The sequence below is a fragment of the Onychostruthus taczanowskii genome, unplaced genomic scaffold, assembly GCF_017590055.1.
Source record: "Onychostruthus taczanowskii isolate IOZ18803 unplaced genomic scaffold, ASM1759005v1 scaffold86, whole genome shotgun sequence".
Taxonomy (NCBI): domain Eukaryota; kingdom Metazoa; phylum Chordata; class Aves; order Passeriformes; family Passeridae; genus Onychostruthus; species Onychostruthus taczanowskii.
The window spans coordinates 662,300-685,135 of NW_024506552.1; the positions used below are offsets into that span (position 1 = coordinate 662,300).

General features: G+C 63.1%; 1 protein-coding gene across 1 annotated transcript; it reads left to right on the top strand.

Annotated features, from left to right (window-relative positions):
- The first annotated feature begins 402 nt into the window (after positions 1 to 402).
- ELN (elastin) lies at positions 403 to 21,801 on the top strand. The gene is made up of 32 exons (XM_041425015.1): positions 403 to 561; positions 6,372 to 6,425; positions 6,875 to 6,901; positions 7,085 to 7,117; positions 8,486 to 8,548; positions 9,135 to 9,227; positions 9,594 to 9,653; positions 9,757 to 9,822; positions 9,905 to 9,952; positions 10,854 to 10,925; positions 11,124 to 11,150; positions 11,358 to 11,429; positions 14,061 to 14,087; positions 14,508 to 14,573; positions 14,823 to 14,867; positions 15,014 to 15,094; positions 15,185 to 15,244; positions 16,921 to 17,019; positions 17,101 to 17,157; positions 17,319 to 17,408; positions 17,494 to 17,541; positions 18,279 to 18,380; positions 18,575 to 18,628; positions 18,775 to 18,909; positions 19,082 to 19,129; positions 19,511 to 19,552; positions 19,769 to 19,807; positions 20,243 to 20,269; positions 20,683 to 20,724; positions 20,917 to 20,943; positions 21,035 to 21,085; positions 21,201 to 21,801. The coding sequence occupies exons 1-32, from the start codon at positions 483 to 485 to the stop codon at positions 21,245 to 21,247; spliced, it is 1,881 nt and encodes a 626-aa protein (XP_041280949.1). The 5' UTR covers positions 403 to 482; the 3' UTR covers positions 21,248 to 21,801.
- The last annotated feature ends 1,035 nt before the right edge of the window (positions 21,802 to 22,836 follow it).

Consider the following 22,836-nt stretch of genomic DNA (forward strand, 5'->3'; position numbering starts at 1 on the left):
CCCCTTCGGGCCGATGCCACCTGGGTTGCGAAATGCCCTGGTGTCACCGGGGATGCGAGACCACTCAGGTGCCCGTCGCGATGCGACACACATCCATCACCCTAAGCCCCCGTGGTCCCCATGCCGGTGGGCACAGCCCCCCCGTCCTCCCCCACTGCCTGCCTTGGCAGCTGCCCCCCTCTTCCAGCTTTTTTGGCAGAGACGCTCCGGCTTGGAGAGAGCAGCGAAGAATTAAAAAAAAAAAAAAAAAAAAAAAAAAAAAAACCCTCCCCGAGCAGCCAGCCCAATCGGCGGGAGAGGCTCGTGTGTGTTTGGCCTTTCCTCATGACGTAGTGTCCTGTGCCTCTCCCCCCCCGCTCCCTCTCCTTTTCCCCTCCCTCCTCGCCCCCCTCCCCTTCCCCTCGCATCCTTGGAAGCAACAATTAAGCAGCTCTGGGATAAAACACACAGCCCGCGGGAGCACGGGGGCATTGCTTCAAGAGATGGCAAGGCAGGCAGCTGCACCCCTCCTCCCCGGAGTCCTCCTCCTCCTCTCCATCCTCCCGGCTACTCAGCAAGGAGGTAAGGAACGGAAGGCGCTTCGCTCCGGTCCTGCGGGGACCCTCCGCGGGCACCGGGGCTGCGACATCCCCATCCTCCGGGCAACCCCTCGCCTGCCCCTTGCCTGCCCCGGCTGCCCAGCCCCGAGCAGGGACAGTCACCCACCTTGCCCTACCTCCCCGAGGGTGGGTGGGCAGGCCCCGGGTGCCACCTCTGCCGAGGGCTCTTTGCTCCCCAAACCGACAGGTGGTTTGTGCCATGCCCGGGTGGGACGGGATGTCACCGAGGGTGGTGACACGGGGCAGTCGGTAATGGCACTGCTGCACCAAGCACTTGTCAAGGGGAGGCTGCGAGGGGTGTCCTGGTGAGAGGCTTGGGGACACCAGAGGTTTGGGGACATGAGAGGTTTGGGGGCATGAAGCCTAGGGAATATGAGAGGCTTGGAGGCACAAAAGGCTCAGGAACGCGCAGGCAGGACACCAGGGGTAACTCCCATGGGACTTAGAAGTGCGAGGGGCCGGGGGAGGTGTCAGCTGTCACCCCGCGGTGCGATGGCAGCCGGAGCTCAGGGCGGTGGGTGGGTGGCAGCATCCCGCAGTCGCTGTGTGCGAGCGGCTGCTCAGTGTGTGGCCGTGACAGCCCCGGGGCTGCTGCAGCTGCAGAGCGGCTCGACCCACCCCAACCGCGGGCTGGGGGTGCCAGGGGGCCCTCACACCGCCCTCATCGCCCTTGTGCCGCCAGCGTCGGGTCCCTGTCCCAACGCGGTCCCAGCTCTGTATGACAGCTCAGCCCAGGCTCACGCAGGTGTGGCACACGCAGCCGGGGCAGGCAGGTGACAGTCCAGCGCAGGGCTCTGTGTCCCAGCCGTGTGACACAGCCCGGCCAGCGCAGCTGATGCCTGCCCGGTGACCAGCCCCTGTCTCGGCGTCAGACTGGGAGCTGAGCTCCCACCCAGGCGGGGAGAACAGCTGAGCACAGATTCAGAGCCCCCACTGAAGCGGCCAAACTGGGCAGGGGGCTTTGAGGAGGCGACAGCACCACCAGGGAGGGGACAGTCACCTCCGGAGAGCCGGGTGATTGTGATGGGCAGAGCCACCATCGGCCACGAGATCGGTGCCGGGGTTGTCGTGCAGGGCTTGTTGGACAGAGAGGATTGAGGACTGAAGGAGGAGAGGGGGCAGGATACTGTGGGCAGTGCCAGGGCTGGATGGGCATCAGGGCAGCCACAGCCACCTGTCACCAAGGGCACAGCCCTCAGCAGCTCCATCTGCCCGTGCCCTGCAGCTGACGGACGCCAGCCTCGGGGTGGCCCCGGCTGCACAGGCAGTGGGACCCCAGAGCCTGGAGCTGCCTGGGAAGTTGAGCTGCTGTTGGTGCCTAATCCTGCTCAGGGTGCTCGATGGGATGTGCTCAGTCCTGGGCACTCTCCACCTCTGGCAGTGAGAGAGATGTGGCTTGCTGGTCCCGGCTGGCTTTGTTCTGACCCTTCAAGCCATGGCCAGCCGGGACCGTCTCTGGGGGAATTTGGACCCTGGGTAAGACCCTGCAGCAGTTCCCGAGCAGTTTGGGACTGTTGGCCCCACTCCGGGCCCCGGCTCAGTCCCCAGGGGTGTTTGCTGGTTTGGGAAGCAGCTCACAGAAGAGGTGAGCTGACCCTGCAGATGGTCCCAGTGCTGGTGGGACAGGCTCTCCCATGGAGGACTGAGCAGTGCCTCTGCAGCCTCACCCCTGCTCCTGCCAAGCCAGCCCTTGGGGACAGGGCTGGCACAGAGGCATGGTGGCATGGTGAGGGGGGATCCCGGGGTGCTGGGGATGGTCAGGGCCATGTTCTCCAGCACCAGCTGCCAGTGCAGCTCCAAATCAGCCTGGCAGGAGAGGGAACCCTGAGACATCCCAGGGTTGTGGGATTCATACCCAGGCTGTCATCTCAGAGAAGTGGAAAGGGGCTGAGCTGGCAGCACTCAGGAAACCCCTAGCAGCAGGTCAGGATCAGCCCCTGGGGAGCAGAGCTGTGCTGGCACTCTGGGGATCTTCTTACAGGTCACTGCAGGGGGAAGGTGCTGTGATTCCCTAAAGGTGCCAAGTGCAGCCTGTTCCAGCATCTGGATCAGGGCATCCATCTCTCAGTGTTCCATCCATCCCTCAGTGCTTGCTGTGTGGAGCACAGGGGATCTCCCAGCAGTGACACCCCCAGGAGGGATAAGAGGGGCCCTGGGGAGGTCCCAGCCGTGCAGGCTCTGGGCCCACAGGGAGCAGCTCGAGTGGGTGCAGAGGGGCAGGCACTGGGTATGGTAGCACCCAGCCTGGGTCTCTGGGGACCCTCTGAGGATACCCAGGGTCCCCAGGATGGGGCTGGATGGCATCTCCCCTTCCCAAGCGGACCCTGGCCTGCAGGGCTGCTCCCTCCCCTCACAGCTGGCAGGGTGCAGCTTGCCCGCCAGCGCTCGGAGATGAAAGCTGGAGCTTCAGGGGGGCTGGAGAGGAGCCAGGCCCCGGCAGCAGCCCCCCCGCTCCCCCGAGCTGCTACCAGCGAGCTCGGCCCGGGATGCAGCACAGCTTCAAAGTCGCTTGGAGACTGAATGTTTCCATAACTTTCTCCCAAGAAAAAGAAAACAGCGGAATGAGGGAAGAGGGGAAATGTTGGTGGTTTTGCACTGAGGCTCCTCCGGGTGCCCATGGGCGCAGAGGGGGGGTGAGGTATGAGGCTGTCCTGTGCTGGATTCTCCGTCCTGGCCTTGGTCTCAAAACCTATGGAATAGAGAAATCCTCTGCATTTCTGCCTTGTGAAGGGAGCTGCAAGCATTGGTGCAGATAGAAATGGTGCAGCCTATCCAAACAGGATCGGAAGCAGCTCTGGCAGTGGAACAGCGTGGATATCCACACCTGTGGATGGAGCTGTGGGGGGAAAATGCCCCATTCCCATAAACAAGGAGACTCCACACCAGATCCTGAGCGCCTCCATGGCTCACACCTTGACACAGCTGGGGCTGCACAAGTGGCTGTGAATTCTCTGGCCCCTGGATTGAGAAGCTGTCCCTGGGGTGGGATGCAGGCTCACAGCCAGCCCAGCCCTGGAGACAGGCTGGGAGCCCAGGAAAATCCCCTTCCCAGGGTCCTGGCAGGCTCAGAGCAGAGGCAGCACAGAGCTCCTTCAGCGCTGGGAAGCTGCTGACTCAGTCTCCCCTCCCCTGATGTGCCAAGGGAATGAGTGGAGAGGACAAATGGGAGCACACAGACCCCAGACTGGGCTGGGGGCTGCTGGCCCTGAGGCTGGGCAAGGACAGAGATGGCCAGAGAGTGATGGCCAGAGCCCAGCGTGGTCACGGTGTCACCAGTGTGTGGGCTGTCACCAACACCTGTGCTTGGTGGTGCTGCCAGGGGGAGGGACTAGAGGTGCTGGGGGGATCTGGAGAGACCCCCCAGCAGTGCCTGCACCAGGGAACAGCCCCAGGCTGGGGGGAGCTTGTGAAGGGGAGCAGTGCAGATCTGGCTGTGCCTGGCAGCAGAGCTGGTCAGGAAGAGCTCCTGAGGGAAAGGTTTGTCCCCCTAAAGCCACACGGCACCACCACCCAGCCACCCATCCCGCTGCCTCCGGGCCATCCCATCTCCTCCTGCCAGGCCTTGCTGACCTGCCCCCCGCCCACCTCCTGGTCTGGGCAGGAGCAGCAGATAGACCAGCACAGCCTCTGCAATCCTCCCAAATACGTCCAGGCACAGAGCTCTGTCTCTGGAATGGTGCCTGGGGAGGGGACAGTGGCAGTGTCACCACAGTGGGACCCTCCTGGCAGGACCCTCAGTGCCTCAGGACGGTGGTGATGATGATGGTAAAGGGATGAATTTGGCAGCTGTGGCTAAATTCAGGTGACACCTGGACATTTCTGTGATCCCCACACTGCAGGGATGCTGTGAGAAATCCTTGTCCTAGCTTCCTTGGGAGTCTCCAGCAGTGGCACAGGGTGACAGAGGGGTAAGGAAGGTCAGTCCGGGTCACCCCAGCACCAGGGACCTTACCTAGTTTTGGGGGGCTGAGGCCGGGGAGTATGATGGGAGCTGAGCAGCCCCTCCCGGGTGGGGACAGTCCCTGGCTGTGCCACGGGGTACCCGGCCGTGCCCGGCACTGGCTCCCAGCGGCAGCAGGGCTGGGAGGGAGAACTGGCGCTGAGCGGACGCTTGGAGTTTGTTGGGAAACAAGGCAGGAGCTGGAGTTGTGTTTTTCCAGGCTGGGGGGGGCGGTGTGGGCGGGGAATGTGCCGGGAAAAGGAGCCGTTCTGTCACCCCCTGGCCGGGGCCGGGCCGTGCCAGAGAGCTGAGCACGGGTCCCCTCCTGTCCCAGGGACACTGGCGGCACCTCGGGAGGGGCTATAGGGGAGCGCAGGCCTGGGGCTGTGCGATGGGTCCTGGCACGGCTCCTCCCCCTGCTTGCTGCATCCCCAGGGATGTCCTGTCCTGCCACCGAGCTCCAGCATCTCCTGAGCACGCACAGCCCGACACCCCTGTCACACACGGGGGTGTCCTGACACCCCACTGCGTCCCTCTGGGGGGCTGGGCATCTCTGCCAGGTGCCCAGGGTGGAAAGGGCACGTGAGCAGGGCCCAGGGGACACCCTCATCCCTGCCACTGGTGGGGCACAGTGTGGGGTACGCCCCCAGAGCTTGCCCCACATATGCGATGGAGATGTGCAGCACAATGTGCTCTACTGTGCTGTCCCAGCCCTGCCAGCTGCCTGCCCACCCTGGGTGCTGGCACTGCCCTGCCAGCCCCTGGGCATTGCCCAGCCCGTGCTGGTGCTTCCAGGGCTGCACCCACTTCCTGGGCCGGGGGAGGCCACTGCAGTTCCTCAGGTCCCAGCCAGCCCCCACAGGGTCTCCAGTGCCCCCTGAAGTCCATCCCCTGTGGCAGTGCAGACACCAGGGCTGGCTGCAGCTCCTCACGGGGACTGTGGCCACGGCAGCCCCCCCACACCCTCCTGGCAGCCCCCCTGCCTTGCTCTGCCCTGCCAACCCCACCATACCCCCTCCCCACTGCCAGAAGAGGAGCTTCCCTCTGCACTGCAGCCCCCTCGTGTCCCCAGCCCACCTGCAAGTCCCCAGCCCACCCACGGCCCTGGTGGAGCTGGGGGGCCAGCCGGGGGGGGCAGCCTGGTGGCCTGCAGCAGACATGTGGCACTGCCAGCATACAAAACAGCCAAAAAACTTTCTTGTGGCCTCTGAGCATGAGCTGAGATGCCCTGGGAAGTGCTGGAATGTGGGTGGTGGCCTTAGTGTCACACAGACAGGCAGGGGGACACTGGGGGGTTCCATGGGTCTCAGCAGTGTCCCCCCAGTCTGTCACCCCTGTGCCTGAGCTAGCTGTTCCCATTGGCACCTCGGCAGACAGGACACACCCAAGGATCCTTGGGGAAGCCCCAGAGGATGCTCAGGTGTGGCTGGGCCCATCAGGGACTGTGGGGATGGACTGGGACAGCCCCATGTTCCTGGCCATGCCCAGACCCATCTCCCAGATCCACGTGAGGCTGCAGAGGATAGAGACAGCCCTGGCTGTGGGATGAGGCAGGATCTGGGAAGCAGAGCTGGACAGCAGCCAGCCCCATGTCCCTCCCTCCTTCCCCATGCAGGCCAGGTCCTGCTGACACCTGGGTCCCAGCTGGGGCACTCCGAGCCCTGCCACCACTGTAACCCCTGGCAAACAGGGATGCAAGGGAAGGCAGGGACCTGCCCTTGAGCTCCACATCCCAACTTCTCTGCAGGGAGCAGCAGGGGAACCAGGAGGAGCCCCCTGCCTCCCTGCCTGGATCTCTGGGGGGATTTTAACAAGGGTCTCTTCTCTTGCAGGGGTTCCTGGTGCTATCCCGGGAGGGGGAGTCCCAGGAGGAGGCTTTTTCCCAGGTAAGGGGGCCCAGGCACCTTTGGGAGGGGGCACCTGCAAGGACGGTCAGGTCCCTGGGGGGTCCTTGAATGCCTTTGAGACACCATGGAAGGCTGAGGACCTGCCAGCCAGGATCAGGTGACATGGAGACATCTTGTCTGGCTGCTCAGCATGGGCTCAGCATCAGCCCCACAGTGCTGGGACACAACTGGGTGGCAGTGCCAGGTTTACCCTGGGGGCCTCTTGCCCAGGGCTGGCACCTACACCCTGCCCAGCCCTGGCCACAGGAGGTGCTCAGAGGTCAGAGCCTGTCCCCAGATTTTCAGCTAAAATCCTGGGGACATGTCAGGGGGGATGGCCCATCCCCTGACCCCCGTGTGACCCTCCCCACTTCCCCAGGGACCCTCGGGAGCCTGGCTGGGTGCTGGGTGCTCCCAGGGCAGTGCTCAGACTGTGCCCTTGCTTGCAGGTGCTGGAGTTGGAGGTTTGGGAGCAGGTGAGTGCTGGGACCCCCTGGCAGGCTGTGCTGGGCTGGGGAGAGGGCCAGGATGCCCAGTAGATGTGCCTTGTTTGGACAGGGGGTCTGCCACGAGGCTGGCCCTGTCCCACGTGTGCCCTGCCCGGGCATGCTGAGAGGGAGGATGGCTCTGACCCCTCTCCCTCCACTCATCTCCCCTAGGACTCGGGGCTGCAGGAAAACCTCCCAAACCAGGTAAGAAGCCTTTCCCTGGCTCTCACCACCTCCAGGCCAGTGGCTGGGACATTTCTCAACCACTGCTGCCCTCATGCTGCTTCCCCGTGGCCAAGGCACACCCAGCCCTGCCCTGCCACACTAATCCTGCCACAGCCTCTGGGAGCTTCCCTCCCACACCCCGCTTCGGCGCTGCCCTCTGCCCCCAGCCCCCCAAACCACGCTTTGGGGGTGCTTGCTGCCTGTAAAGCTGCACCAGAGCTGCGGGAGGAGATGCAAAGCAGGAGCCAGTGTCCTGGTGGGAAGCTGGCAGTGCCTCCACCTGCCTGCCATTGGAGCCAAGCAGCTTTTGCAGAGGCTCCTGCAGCCCACGCTGGGCTTTGCCTGGCCTAGGAATGCTGGGGAGAGGGGACATCACCAGGAGAGAGGGCAGATGCTGCCAGGAGGATGTGCTGCTGGAGGACACCGGGCCTGGGGCAGCAGGGACTGAACATGCAGCACCTGGGGCCAAGGGAAATCATGGAATCATAGAATGGCCTGAGTTGGAAGGGACCTTAAAGCTCATCTCAACCCACTCCCTGCCATGGGCAGGGACACCTTCCACTGTCCCAGGCTGCTCCAAGCCCTGTCCAACCTGGCCTTGGGCACTGCCAGGGATGGGGCAGTCACAGCTGCTCTGGGCATCCTGTGCCCGGGCCTCACGACCTCCAGAGCAGAGAATTCCCTCCTAACAATGAACCTAAATCTCTCCTCTCTTGGTTCAAACCACTCCCCCTTGTCCTGGCACTCTCTGCCCGGTGCCTTGATCCCCATGGAGAGATGCTGCTTCAGGCAGACCCGGGGGTCCCCTCCGTGCCCACCCCAGGGGTCCCCGCTGTGCCCCGGGCAGAGGTGCCCCACGCCCCCGGCCCCCCGAGCTGGCCCGGCCACGCAGTGGGAGCTGCAGCCCGAGGCGGGGGCCGACAGCCTCCGTTTGCTCAGATTTCAGCTCGTGGAAAGAAAAACAAGGCCCTTTATTTCGGCATAATTAAAACCAAACGCGGGGCGGCTGCAAGGCCCAGGCGGAGCGGTGTCCGCGCCCGGAGCCAGCGGCTCCGGAATTTGCGCCTGGAGGGAGCGAGGGCTGATGAGCCCCAGATGTTGGAAGGCAGCGCTGGCCGGAGACCCAGGGACTCATTCCTCAGCCATAAACATTTCGGTTCTGTCCCCTTGTGGCCCGGCAGGATGGGGGTGGGTGAGGCAGAAGGATGGAATGGAGGACCCAAGTGCTGGCGAGGACATGTGTCACCATCCTTGTGCCCGTCCCTGGGCTCTTCTCCCATCCCCACGGTGCCACAGGAACCCCTCTGTCCTTGGCCTCTCCCCACCTCACCCCCCTTCTCTTCCTAGGGGTCGGAGGACTTGGGGGGGTCGGAGGACTTGGGGGACTTGGTCCCCTTGGCCTGCAGCCAGGTGAGCACTGACCACTGTCCCCCCCTGCTCCGGGCCATCCCCTGGGTGATGTTCCCAGAGACCCACCTTGGGGACAGCACATCCCTTATCCCCATCTCCACAGCTCTCCAGAGCGTGCTGGGTGGCTCCCATCCGGGCTGGGTGCCCTTCCCAGACCTGAGGGACCACAGCCACCCAACAGGCAGCCCTGAGGGCCCTGAGCATGATGACATCAACGACAGTGGGATGACCCCGCAGGAGAGGAGGCACCTGGGGTCCCTGCAGGGCTGGCAGCAGAGGGACAGTGCCTGCAGGGGGTCAGCCAGGGCCTCCAGGGGTGTCAGCACCCACTGCAGGAGTGTCAGGCATTGTGTGTGCCAGGTGGGATGTGGATGGGAGCGTGAATTTGGGGGATGCAGGACAGGGCAGTGCCTGCTAACGCCACCTTGCCCAGCCTAACGCCAGCCCTGGCACTGCCACGCAGCCCTGGCACTGCCACGCAGCCCTGGCACAGCCACAGCTCACCGGCCCCGTGCCCACCGCGAGGAGAGGACACCCTCTTGGCAGCTGTTTTTTGGGGTGCTGATGCTGGCTGTTCTCCCCACAGGTGCTGCGGGTCTGTTCCCCGGAGCTGCCTTCCCTGGGGGGGTGTTCCCGGGAGCCGCCTCGGCTGCGGCGCTCAAGGCTGCTGCAAAAGCTGGTGAGTGCTGGGGGGGTCTGGGCAAGGTGGGCCCGGGGCTCAGGCAGCCCCCAGGAACTCCTGGTGTCCCCTGGGCGTCTGGGCCAGGACAGATTTCCCCTGGAGCTCGGGCTGCAGGCAGGAGCTGATGCTCTCACTGGGCTCCCCAGTGACTCAGAGGGTCCCAGGCACGGGGAATTGGCCAAACCTGAGCCCCCAGGAGCACAGACCACAGAACTGCCTGGTCCCTGTGCCCAGTATGGGGGACCCACCCCTGGGACCTCCTCACGGTATCCCCTTCACCCCCTAAGGGCCATCCTGAGTTTGCCCCTTCTCTGGCACCGTTGCAGCCAGCCACAGGTACACCCCTCTTCCCAATGCCCCCAGGTGCTGGCATTGGAGGCGTGGGTGGAATTGGTGGTCCTGGTGGCCTCGGGGTCTCCACAGGTAGGAAATACCCCTCGCTCCCAGCAGAGCCGAGCCTGGGGCAGAGCTGTCCCCGGGGTGGGCAGGAGCCGGGCCGGGGCTCAGGGGTCTCTGCTGCCCGCAGGTGCCGTGGTACCGGGCGCGGTGCAGCCCGGCCTTGGCGCGGCAGGGAAACCCCCTAAAATACCAGGTAGGTGACGGCCCCGGCGTCGGGGCCGGGGCGGGGAGCGATTCTATCCGGCCCCTCATCCCTGAATTTCTTTTGCCTGCAGGTGCTGGGATTCCTGGAGCTTTTCCAGGCGGCGTGCTCCCTGGCGCAGGTGAGCTGGGGGTGCCCACCCCACCTCAGCACCGCAACTCCGAGGGGGTCCCCACCCTGCTGGCGGCACCCCAACTCCGAGCGGGTCCTTGCCCAGTGCCAGCACCCCTGTGGGAGAGCACCCTGGCCTGCTGCCTGCCTGTGTCCTGCTGCTCCCCACAGCTTCCAAACCCCTTGGCTGAGGCTACAGTGACATTTCCACCCTGCCAAAGGCACAGGGGGACCCGGCACCTCCATCCCATGCCAAGCTTGGCGGGAGCAGGCAGCACCAGCACTGGGAGAGGAGCTGGCACAGCCACCAGGGCTGGCACGAGGGAAGGAGGGGGAGGAGGTGGCGGGAGAGAGGAATTCCTCAGTGCAAAGTAATTTGGGGGAGGAAAACTTGTGAAAACAAGATGTTTCGACACTGTCCGAAGCATGTTGCTGGTCAGGAATGTCTTTTCCATGTCTGAAAATGTTCGAGTTATAATGAAAGACACTTGTAAGAGGGGAAAAAGAACCCCAAACCAAAAGGAAATTCAAAACCCAAAAATCCAACCCAAATGATTCCAAGGCACTGTCTGCTGCCCTGGACGGCTCGAGAGCCCTGTCTGGCCCCAGGCCACTGAGCATCAGCAAGGCAGAGAGCACTGCCGAGGCCTGGCTTTGCTGTCACCAGCGGGACCCCTCTTGAGTGCCATATTCCCTGCAGGCTCCCAGACTGTTCCACAGGCAGCTCCAGGCCTGGAGCAAACCCCTCCTGGCAGCTGGAGGTGCAGGCAGCTGGCACAGGGTGGTGCCAGCAAGCCCCCAAGGATGAGGGTGCCATGGGTGACAGGGATTTGGAAGCTGGGTGTGGGGGTCTTGGGTACCAGTAACATCCCCAGTGAGGCCCCAGCTCACCCCTCCGGTCTCTGCTTCAGGTGTTCGCTTCCCTGGCGTGGGAGTACTGCCTGGAGTCCCCACTGGAGCTGGAGTCAAACCTAAAGCCCCAGGTAGGTCCCCTCATCCCCTTGGAACATTGGGGTTGGTTCAGGGCTGGCTCCAGCTCGGCATCCCAGCCCAGCCTTTGGGATCAGAGCCCTACAGGCCATTTGGCAGTGAAGCCAACCTACGGCTGAATCCACTTAGGTTAATTTGGGCCTCCAGGAGCAGCCCAGGGCTCACATAGGTGTCTTTGTGTTTCCTTTTAGGAGCTGGAGCCTTTGGAGGAATCCCTGGTGAGTGTCCCATCTCTCTTGCCTGTTTTTCTCTTCCTTCCCAAGCCTCTTCCTCACAGCCATGGTCTCCCCACACCAGAAGATGCCTCAGGGCTTCCCAAGCCACCCACTCTCCTCTGCCGGGGTGCCCTGGAGCACTCCCCTCCCTCTGGGACTGGTGGCAGCTGTGGCGCGGGCTCCAGGTGAGAGTCTGCTGTTGGTTTGCAGGACTGGGAGGTTTTGGAGGTCAGCAGCCCGGTGTCCCTCTGGGTTATCCCATCAAAGCTCCTAAGCTCCCAGGTAAGCTCCACAGCCAGCAGTGTGGCTTCACTGTGGGTGAAGGAACCCCAGCAGTCAGGAGAAGGACCCGCCGTTCCCCAGGGATGAGGCACGGTGCCCACAGGTCCCCTGGATCTGGCAGTGCCTGTGCTGGCCCAGGGACAGCAGGACAGAGCCTGGGGCTCTGCTGTGCCCTCCTGTGGCACCCCACGGGCAGCTCCTGGGGTGATGCCTCTGTTCTTGCCCCCCGCTCATGTGGATGATGCTGAACCTCCCTCCAGCTGTTGTAAGGTAGGAAGGGTCACGTTCTGGGGACACACCTGGGCCAGACCACCCTGGGATGTCCCTGCCAGCTCCTGCTGTCACAAGGCACATCCCTTGCAGGGACAGTCTGGTTTCTGTGGCTCCTGGGGTTGGGTGAGGCATTCACCTGGGTCAGGTGTCCTGGCTCAAGGCACTGTAGCTGAGGCTACAGTGTGGGGCTCCAGGCAGATCTCTGTCCCCAGTGCCCACCTGGACAGGGCTCAGCCCCAGCCCAGGTCAGCCTGGGGGAGCTCAGCACCCCTTTCCCAGCCTGGATTGCTCTGGGCATCTTCCCCTCCCAGTCCTGTGCCAGGTGCCAGCTCTGCCTGTCCCCAGGCAGCCGTGCCCACGGAGGGACAGTGGCAAGTTCTGTGGCCTCCAGGGGCCATGCTGCCAGCTGGCTGCTCCCCAGTGCATCCCGAGGAGGAGGGCAGCCCCATCCAGGCAGGGCCCCCATCCCTGGCGTGCTGGGGAGTGCATTGGAGGTCCGCAGGCATTGCCCCGTGTACCCAAACAAGTTGCTGGAGGCAGGAGAGCCTCAGCAAGAGGGGGCCACCCCAGGAGGCACATCCCAGCACATCCCAGCCCAGCTCCAGCCCCAGCAGCTCTGCTGGCTTCCCCCCAGCAGGGCCCGTGGCCACAAGCAGCAGCAGGGATCCTGGCCCACTCCTGTTTCCCGCAGTGGAACAGAGTTATGATCCTTAAGGAGACTCGGCCCTGCTGCCTGTGGACCTCGTCTAGGTCCCAGCCCCAGGATAGGGACCAGGACCATGGAGGTGTCTCCAGACCTTCCTGGGGTGCTGGGGGATGCCAGTTTGTCACCTCCGAGGGCTCAGGGCTGGCAGAACAAGGACAGACTGTGCTGCTGGCTGTGGAAGCTCTTGCCTTGATGCTGTGGGTGGATCCGGGGCTGCCACACGTGGGCTGTCCCCTGCCCTGTCCCAGCTGCAGTAGGTCCAGGCTGAGAGGGGAAGAGAGGACAGTGGGACAAACAATATTTTCAGTGGAGAATCATCTCTTTAGATGACTTTCTCCTGGACTGCCCCCACTCAGGAGGTGGCCCTGGGGTCACCCACCTCACTGGAGGCTCAGTCTGAAGCTGTGGCTGAGGTCAGGGTCCCATTGATGCTGTAGGGATGGGGATCACTCCCCAGTGTCCAGCTATGTTTGGGTGACATCGGTTTGTGCAGAGCCCCACTGTGTGCAGGGCCTGAGCCCCCCTGGCAGTGCTGGTGACATTCCCATGGACACAGCCCCAGGGCAAGGGCTGCCTTCCCATCCAGCTGGGGGTGGTGGGGAGCTGGACTTGGACCCAGCAAAACCCTTGGAGACCCAAGGCCCAATTGGACTTTTGGCCCTTGGAGTCACCTCCATGCGTGTCACCCCTTTCCCAGCTTTAGGGTGAGCAAGGTGCTGATAAGGTGCCCCTGGATAGGCAAGGGTGGCCCTCAAGGTGGGGGACACCTGGCACAGCTCACTGTGAACATCTGCCCGCCAGCACCACTGTGCTGATGTGGGACAACATGGGATTGCCTGGCAGGATGGAGGGAAATCTGGTCCCCACATGCTGGCTGCTGGGAGGGGATGGAGTCCAGTGCTCAAGGAGATGCTGTGCCATGAGTAATTCCATCCTGGCTGCAGGCAGCCACATTCCCACCCATGGCCTCCTTGTTGGAGGCACCCCCCACCCTGTGCAGCTCGAGGTGTCTCCCCCCGGGAATGTGACAGCCCATCGCCTCGGGCTGTTGCCAGCAGTGATGGGAGATGGGAACTGCTGGCTGCCAAGCCCACGGTCCCTGCTGAGTCAGGGGCATCCCCGCCATTCCAAGTGCTGGGATCCGGCTCTTTCACAAGGAGATGTTTCCCTGGCTGTGATGTCCCAGCTCATAATCCCTCCCCATCCCTTCACACCGACCTCCTAGCGAGGTCACGTTTCAACCGAGGCTCCCAAACCCTGATTCCAATTAAAACCTTTCCTTCGTGGCTGGCCGGGGTGCAGCCAGCTGGGTACAGCTCTTGCCGCGGGGCTCCCGCGGGACCCCTCGCTGGAGCGGGGTCATGGGAGGCTCCTGCAGAACAGCTTCAGGCGCCACAGCCCTCGGCCTGGACTCAGAGGGGGCGGCTCTTTCAGTCACTGCTTCTAAGGTGAGGGAGAACAGCATCTCCTGGCCCAGCTCCAGCATGGGGGTTTGTATCCCAGAGGATTCACTATCACAATGGACGGAGCCCCTGGGCTGGTGCTGCAGGGCCCTGGCAGAGCGGGGCCACGCCATGGGGCAGAGGGGACAGGGCCAGCAGCAGCCAGGTGCTAACTCCCCCTTCTCTCCTCTCCTCTCCTCTTGTCCCCAGGTGGCTATGGACTGCCCTACACCAATGGTAAGCTGCTCCATGGTGAGTGCTTGTGTCCTCACTCCTCGCGGCTCCACTGACCTCGTGGTTGCCACCGTGACCTTGTGGCCACGGACCCTCGGGAGGGTGTGAGAGATATGCTGATCCCAGGGTGAGGGGGTCCATTGGGGACCTCGTGCCTTGCTCATGTTGGCTCTGGACCAGCCTGGGAACTCAACTCTCCTGGCATTCCTGGGAGCTGTTAATCCATAGGATACGTCCTGAGCCACTCCAGCTTCAGGCAGGGATGTTTGAACTGGGATCTCAAGTGAGCAGGAGCTGGCTTTGGCATCCCCTTGCATGCTCTGGCGCCAGGGGCAGGAGATCCAAGGGGGCTGCTCCGTCTGTCTCGTTGTCCTTCCCCTGGCCCGTGCCTGACGTGACTCTGCCGCTGTGCTGTGATTGCAGGCCTCAGGCCCGGCGGGATAGGAGCCGGCCTCCTGGCAGGAAAGGCAGGATACCCCACCGGGACAGGTACACTGGACCCCGCAGCCGCAGGGTGGGGAGTGGCACGGGCATGGCAGGGGAGGGCGCACCCTGTCACCTTGCTGGCCGCGGGACGGGTGCTGGGCAGGGACAGCCCGGAGAGAGCAACACCTCCCACAGGAGAGGGGGACGGGTGCTGGCAGGAGTGCCAGGTCCCCAGGGTCCCTTTGGGGTGGGGGAGCTGAGGTGGGAATGGTCCCAGGACCTCGGTGGCTCAGTGCCCGTGTCCCTCCGCAGGGGTAGGAGCACAGGCAGCAGCAGCGAAGGCAGCAGCGAAACTTGGTAAGTCGCCCTCTGCGGCACAAACACCACCCATCTCCCCAGCAGAGAGCTGCTCCCTGTCCCCCCGCCCTCCATCCATCCCTCCCAGCCCCAGGGTGCTGGCTGTGTCCCCGTGTCCCCGCTGACCGTGCTGTCCCTCGCGGCAGGAGCCGGTGTCTTGCCCGGTGTTGGCGGCATCCCGGGAGTTGCACCTGGTGTCGGCATCGGCGGTGTCCCAGGAGTTGGAGGTGAGGCGATGAGAGGGCTCTGCCCTGGGGCTCGGGGAGGGTTTCCTTCCCTTATCCCACAACCCTGACTCTCTCCCGCTATCCCGGCAGTCGGAGGACCGGCAGCGGCGGCAGCAGCGGCAAAGGCAGCGGCAAAGGCGGGAGCTTTTGGTGAGTTCCTGCTGCCTCGGACACATCTCGGGACAGGGAAGAGCCGTGCATCGATGCCAGGGGCTGTGCGGCTCCAAAGCTGCCCCAGCAGTCCCTACCCCATTCTATGGGTTACTCTCCCTGCCCCCTGTCCCGGCTCCAGCAACTTTTCCAGCAGTGATGAAGGCCTGGTGGGCCCCTCGGGATGCAGAAGCCTGGCAGGGGGCAGAACATGCCCATCGCATGCAGTCTCTCCATGAGATGTGGGTTTGCTGTGCCCGGTGCCAGCAGGGTGGCCTGGACTCGGTGTCTGTGTCAAGCTGTTCTTCCCTAGTGGGGGATGCTCCTGGTGATGCAGATCTCTGCTGCTTTCCCCTTGGCTGTTCCAGGGGAGAAAAGTGAGGAGCACATCAAACACTGGAGCATTTAGGGAAAATGTGCCAGCCTGGAGGGATCTTCCAGACTGCCTTTTGGAAATGAACAATTAGTACAAATTTATGGCTTAGGTCTAGTCTGAATTCTAGGATTTTGTGCAAAATCTGTTTAGCAGACCTTACAAAAGTTCTGCCACCCAAGGGTTCAGTGTTGCTGCCATTAGGGCAGGGATTCCTGGCAGAGGGGCCCTTGCCCAGGGTCACTGTCCTCCCAACTGTGGTGGAATTGGTGGGATGGTGGGATCCATCAGGTATAACCACTCTCAAGCAGCTTGCTGGAGAGGAGGGACATGGCCAAACAGCACAGACACCATGAGCTTGTGCACATGGAGGAGGCAGAACAGGCCCTGAGGTTCCATGCAGGACTGCCTTCCATGTGCTGCTCCAAAAGGCAGAGCCAGCAGTTGGCACCTAGCCAGGTCCCAGGACCTTCACCTCCATCTTCATTGCAGATCCCTGGGAGTCACCAGGAGGAGCCATGGTCAATGGCAGCTCTCCTTTGAGGGTTAAACCACTGATGTCCACCCCTTCTTTGATGTCTTTTTCACAATTTGTAATAAAAATACCTCCATTGGCTCCATCGGCAGGGCTGGACTTTCTCCCTCTCCAGGGTTCTTCCAGGCTGCCTTTCGGAAATGAACAATGAGCCCCAAATAATGGATTTAGATTTAACTGAATTATTAGATTTTGCACCAAATCAATTTCCAGCAGTTGATCTCTTGCAGGATCTGCTACCCAAGGATTCAGTGTTGCTGCCATTATGGCAGAGATTCCTGGCAGAGTGGCCACTGCCAGGGTTACTGTCATCCTAAATGCAGTGGGATGGTACAGCGGAACTCCTCTCTAGGGTCACTGTCCTCCAAACTGTGATGGAATGTTGGGTTCAATCAAGTGCATCCAGCTGGGTCTAGCAAGACCTAGGTGTCCAGCAGCCATAACCACCCCTAGCTGGAGCTTGTGCACATGGAGGAGGGAGAACTGGCCTTGAGGTTCCATGCAGGACTGGCTTCCGTGTGCTGCTCCAAAAGGCAGAGCCAGCAAGGGTCACTGCCCTGCAAAACCTGGTGGGAACCTGGAATGCATCCCACCAGGTCTAGCAGAGAGACAGAAATGATCCCTCTCCTGCCCTGCTTGGGTCTCTCCTTGAAGTGGCTGTGTATGATTTGCTCTCCTGACCACAAATGCAAGACACAGCCAGAAGAGGCCCTACCTTTCAGCTGTTGCTGCAGCCAGATCTGACTTCTCCCATCTGGCTCCCTGCAGGAGCTGGCGTTCCTGGAATCGCTGGCGTTCCTGGTGTTCCTGGAGTTCCCGGTGTCCCTGGTGTGCCTGGGGTTCCTGGTGCTGTGCCCGGTGTTGGAGGTGAGCAGATGGGCTGTCAGCAGCTGCCGATGGGATGCTGGCCTCAGCAGTACCCTGACTGTGTCCCTTGTGTCCCCACAGTGGGTGGCCCGGCAGCAGCGGCCGCAGCCAAGGCTGCAGCGAAAGCAGCGGCGATTGGTGAGTCACCACTGTCACCACCGTCACCATCGGCTGTCCCAGGGAGGGAGGAGGTGTGTTAGCACACAGGAGAGGTGGGGACACCCCGGTGCTGTGGAGGTCAGTGGGATTCCTGCTGTGGAGTCTGCCCCCCTCGGACACATCCCTGAACCTCTCTGCAGGAGCAGGACGTGTTCCCGGAGTGGGTGTTCCCGGAGTGGGTGTGCCAGGTGGTGGTGTGCCCGGTCTGGTGCCTGGGGTCGGCGTTCCAGGTGAGATCGTGCCCAAGGGGTGCTTGGATGTCCCCAGCAGCGCTGGCGGGACGCGTTCATGACCCTCTCACTCCCTGTCCCCCAGGAGGTCCGGCAGCCGCTGCCAAATCAGCCGCCAAAGCAGCCAAGTACGGTAAGCCGGGATCTCTCTGGGGTTATCCCACATGTCCTGTCTCCTGCTCATCCCCACTCCAGGCTGCTCCCCTGCTGGGGCTGAGGCCCAGCAGTGCCTGGGGTCCCTGGGGGTCGGGGTGAGGGATGAGCTCCTGAATGCGGGATGAGGTTCTGGCTGTGTCAGGGTTGCTCTCCAGAGAGCTGAGCCTTGTGGAATGTCCGAGTTCACCACCTTTGCATACTTTGGTCCATCCATACCCCATTCTGCCCACCCAGCCACACGACCACCACCTCACTGTCCATCTGTCCCCTTCTCTGTCCATCCATCTGTACCTCTTCCACTCATCTGTTCAGTCACTCCACATATCCATCTACCTATCCACATACCCGTCTCACCATCCCTTCAACCATTAGTGCACCACATCATCCCTCCATTCATCCATCCCACCATCCATTCAACTACTCCCCATTCACACACATATCTATCTCACCACCCCTCCATCCATCTGTCCATCTGGCCATCCCACCATCCATGTGTCCATCTCAGTATCCATTCATTCATCCATCTCACCATCCATCCAACCATTCATCCATCCTATCATTTCAACCACTACCTCATCCAGCCACATATTCACCTCATAATCCATTCACCAACTCACCCCCCCACCCCCCCAGCCTGCCATGCCTTCTCATCCAACTCCTTCTACCACGGTTCCTCCTGAGCTGAAGCCCCAGTCCTTCTCTTTCTCCTTGCAGGAGCAGGTGGCCTGGTTCCTGGTGTGGGTGGCCTGGCTCCTGGAGTGGGTGGCCTGGTTCCTGGAGTAGGTGGCCTGGTTCCTGGTGTTGGAGGTGTCCCAGGTGAGGAGGAGGAAGGGCAAGGGTGAGGGCAGCCTGGCTGGTGTGGGGGCAGTTCTGGGGGCAGGACAGGCTTGAGGAGAACCTCAGCAGTGTCCCCTGGGGGGCTGCAGACAAGGCCTGAGGGATGGGCTCTGCCCAGGTTTGCTGTGAGGCCTCCCCAGCGTCTGACCCCCCCCCTTGCTGTCTCTGCCCAGGTGTTGGAGGTCCAGCAGCAGCGGCCAAAGCAGCAGCCAAGGCAGCCAAATTCGGTGAGTGAGACCGGGGAGCCCCTCAGGCTCCCTGCCAGCCCTGGTGTGGCACTGACCAGTGCAGGGGATGCTGGGCACCCAGGCCTGGCACATCCTCCCACACGAGCACGGGGATCATGCCTGCTGCTTCACCCCTCTCTCCGCAGGTGCTGGGGTTGGAGGGGTGCCAGGGGTGGTGCCTGGCGTAGGTGGAGTGCCCGGAGTGGCACCCGGCGTTGGTGGTGTGCCAGGCTTGGTGCCAGGGGTGGGAGTACCTGGAACTGGCATCCTTCCCGGGGCAGGTAGGTGCTTTGTCCGGCCCTGCTTGGGGACAGTGGTGGCTGGGAATGCTAAAAGCCACCAAGCCACATGAAGGGGTGGCAGGGAGGGATGCGGGTGGGGTGGAGGGTGGTGGCACATAAGAGCGGTGTGGGGGTGACTGTCCTAACCGTGGTGTCCTCACTCACTTTGCAGGCATCCCCCAAGTAGGGGTGCAACCTGGTGCTAAACCTCCCAAATTCGGTACGTACCCTTGCCCCCTGCCCCAGGGCCACCTCGGATGTCCCTGGGCACCCTTCTCCTGTGGCCATCGGGGTGCTGACCTCTCTTCCTGTCCCCTGCGTGCCCACTTTGCCCTGATGGCTCAGGCATGGGAAGTGGTGTGCTGTCACTCATGGGTGCAAAGTGCCACCTGTACCCCCTGCCCTGGACTCGCTGAGGACACTTTTCTCCTTCGTGTGTCATGCAGGGGCTGAAGCCCCTCTGGGTACTGTGAGATGGGTGCTGGGGACTCCCAGCGTGGGTGCCAGTGCCACCCCAGCAGGTTGGGCAGTGGCTGGGGGTGCTCCGAGCCGGGGGTGCCAGGCTGTGGGGGGACAGGTGTTAATGGCATCTCTCTGGCAGGTGTTCCTGGGGTTGGAGTCCCAGGAGTTGGTGGCCTCCCAGGTAAGTGCTGGCAGGAGTTGAGCCCAGGCAGTGGGGATGTGCAGGCAGAGGGATACTCCCCTAGAGGGATGGAGCTGGAGGGATGCTCCCTTTGGGCATGGAGGGAGCAGAGCTGCCCGAGAAATGATGAGCACACTTGGGAGTGGGTGAGGAGCGGGTCAGACACTGGGGACACTGTCTGTCCCTGCTGGTGCTCACCCTGGCTACTCCTTGTAGGTGGCCTTGGAGTCGGTGGGCTTGGAGTTGGTGGCCTCGGTGAGTGATGCTGGTCCCAGCGTGGGGCTCCCCAGGGCTGGGCTGCAGGGAGCAGCAGCAGCAGCAGCAGAGTGCTGGCCGAGCCATGAAGAGGAAAGGGAGTCTGTGGGTCACTTCTGTCCCCTCCCAGTCTCACAGCACAATCCCACCCTGCACTGTCACTGTCCCCTGTCCTGTTTGTCATCTGCCCTGTTCTCAGAGGGTGATCCAAAGGGATTGCCATTGTTCAGCAGGGACTGAGGGCCATAGCCCCAGCCTTGCCCATGCCATGGGAACAGGGGATGGTACTGCACCCTGTCCCCAACATGTGGAGATGCAGGTCCCTCCTAGGACCCTCTGGGGCCCTCCTGAAGGGTCTGGGTGCAGCCCTGGGGCAGTGAGTCCGGGCAGGGGCTGCACTGGTGCCCCCCTCTGACTTAGGACTCTTGTATCCAGGAGCTGCTGGGAAACCTCCCAAGCTAGGTAAGGGACAGCGAGAGGGGCTGGAGGAGTGACTCCAGTCCCTGTCCCCATCCACATTCCTATGGCTGTGCTCACGCTCCCCACCCTCACTGGGGCTCACCCACCTGCAGGTTTTGCTGCTGGGGGGGCTGCAGCCAGGTGAATGCTGCAGTTTGGGGCTGGTGTGTGAGTGTGTCCCCTATCCTGCCACACTCGTCCCTGCTTGCTGTCCCCACGCTGCTGCCATTCCCTGCTGGGCACATGGCTGCCTGGGAGAGCACTGGGAAGCCAGAGAAGTGCCAGGGTGGGGACGGCGGCTTTTGCATCAGCTCGTGTCCCTGGAGTAAGCAAGGGATCCCAGCCAGGCTGTCCCCAGTCCACGCTAGAGTGGCACTGCTGTCACCGGCTGTCACGGGCTGTTGCTTTCTCCCCAGGCGCTGGAGTTCCCGGCTTCGGCGTATCACCGGTGTTTCCAGGTACCACCGCCAGCTCAGCACCTGAGCGCACACCCGGGGCCTGTGTCGGTGCCTGGCCAGCTCAGGGGACACGGCCACGGGCCCGGGAGGGACCCCGGGGGCTGGGCTCAGCCGGGGGGGCTGGCCTGGGGGGGCGTGGGGCAGAGAAATGGGGGTGCCCCGTGCATGCTGAGGGCTTCGCTCTCCTTTCAGGTGGGGTCGGCGGCCTGGGATTCGGTGGTGAGTATCCATTCCCGCCGCGGGGTGTTTTGGGGTGGGGGTGCGTATCCCCGCGGGGGTTCCGCTCACCTGCTCTGCCTTCCCGCTGCAGGGAAGCCCCCCAAGCCCTACGGAGGAGCTCTGGGTGCCCTGGGCTTTAGAGGTGAGTGCGGTGCCCCGCTCGCAGGGGCCGGTCGCGCCCCCGCGCCTGTCGCATCCCCGCGGGGCGCTCCTCCTGCAGGGAGTGCAGGGAGGGCTGACCCGCTTCCCCCGGGCAGGCGCGGGCTGCGCGGCAGGGAAGTACTGCGGCAGGAAGCGGAAGTAACGCTCCGTCAGCGATCACCTCATGAACTTTGGTGCTACTGCATGGTCCAGAATGTAAATTCGAAGCAAAGCTGAGACACCCTCTCCTCAAGCCCCGGACCCCCCCGTCCATCCCGGGGCCGCGCCCGGCCCCGCGTTCCCCGGAGGGACCCCGCGTTCCCCGGCAGCGTCCGGCCCCCCCGCCCCTCGGTCCCGGCAGGGAGCGCGGAATAAACTGCGGGGAGCAGCCGTCCCCCTTGGTGCTATCGCTCTCTGCGGGATTTGGGGGGGCTGGGCTGTCGCGCCCCTCCCCAGCCCCAGAGCTGACCCCCGGGGGGGACACAGGATGAGGGGCACCCCACATTGGAGGGAGGGAGGGAGGGAAGGGGATGCCGGCGGCGGGGCTGTGCGGGGAGGGATGGCCCCGTCAGCCTGGCCCCCGCCCCAGTCCCCGCGCTCCCCCCGGTTTGGGGGGGGCCGCGGGCAGGAGGGGATCAGTCCCTTCACGTTGCTCACTTTGCTATAACTGGGTGGGACGCCCTATACAGAGGGGCTCGCTTCTGACAGACTAATAAAGGACAAGTTTTTAAAGGATTCTGGCTCCAACCTCTGTCCATGTCCATGACTCCTCCCCGTGGCGGTGGCAATGATGCAGGGGTTAATCCCAGCCCATGGCACTGCACAAGCCTGGAAACGTGCCGGGTCCTCGCTTCAGGGCTGTTGCTTGTTCCACTGCATGGTCACAGCCCTGGGACACACGGGAGGGGTGAGGGGACAGCTTTGGCCCTCGGGGTTGCCCATGCCTTTCCCCATGGTGACAGCCCAGGGTCCCGGGGGGCGGTCTGTGCCCTGGCCTGAGAGGTGTCGGGGACATCTCTGCCCTGTCCTAGTGTGCCAGCCTCAGAACCCTTGAAAATGTCTGTGCTCTGACTCACAGTGGGAACCTGGGGGTACAGGAGAATGTCTGTGCCTTGGTGACAGCTTGGGGACCAATGGGGCTGTGCCTGCCCTTGGTGACAGCCCAGGGGGCGACATCCATGTGCCATCCCATGGTAATAGTGCGGGGAATGAAGAGGACATCCGTAACCTATCCCACAGTTACAACCCCAGGACCCAGGATGAGGTCCATGCCCTTGCCATGGTGGTGGCCTGGGGATGCAGGGAGATGTCCGTGCTCTATCCCGTGGTGACAACGTGGGGAATGAGAGAGACACCCATGTGAAGCCCCACAGTGACATCCCAGAGCAAATGAGGACACCTGTGTCCTGACCACAGTGAGAGCCTGGAGCACGTGGGGACACCCGTGATGGCCAGTAGTGGGTGTGGCGACAGCCGTGCCCTGGACATGGCGCTGGCCTGGCGTAGCTGGGGACACCGCGGCATGTGGGGACACCTGTGATGGCCAGGGAAGGGTGAGGACAGCCCCATCGCCCCGTGAACTGCGCCTCCCCCGGGCCCGATCGGGCACCCCCAGCCTCGCCCCGCCCCGACCGAGACCATTCATTCCCGGTCCCTCCCGACCACGCCCACCAGGCCACACCCATTATGGACCCGCCCCCTGCCTCGCCCCGCCCAGTCCGCCCCAGCCCCGCCCCGTGCTCCCGCGGCCCC

Coding starts and splice junctions, on each gene's coding strand:
- ELN (XM_041425015.1), top strand. CDS start 483: ATGGCAAGGCAGGCAGCTGCACCCCTCCTCCCCGGAGTCCTCCTCCTC. Junction 14,088..14,507: donor TGGACTGCCCTACACCAATG/GTAAGCTGCTCC, acceptor CTGTGATTGCAG/GCCTCAGGCCCGGCGGGATA. Junction 20,944..21,034: donor CGGCGGCCTGGGATTCGGTG/GTGAGTATCCAT, acceptor TTCCCGCTGCAG/GGAAGCCCCCCAAGCCCTAC.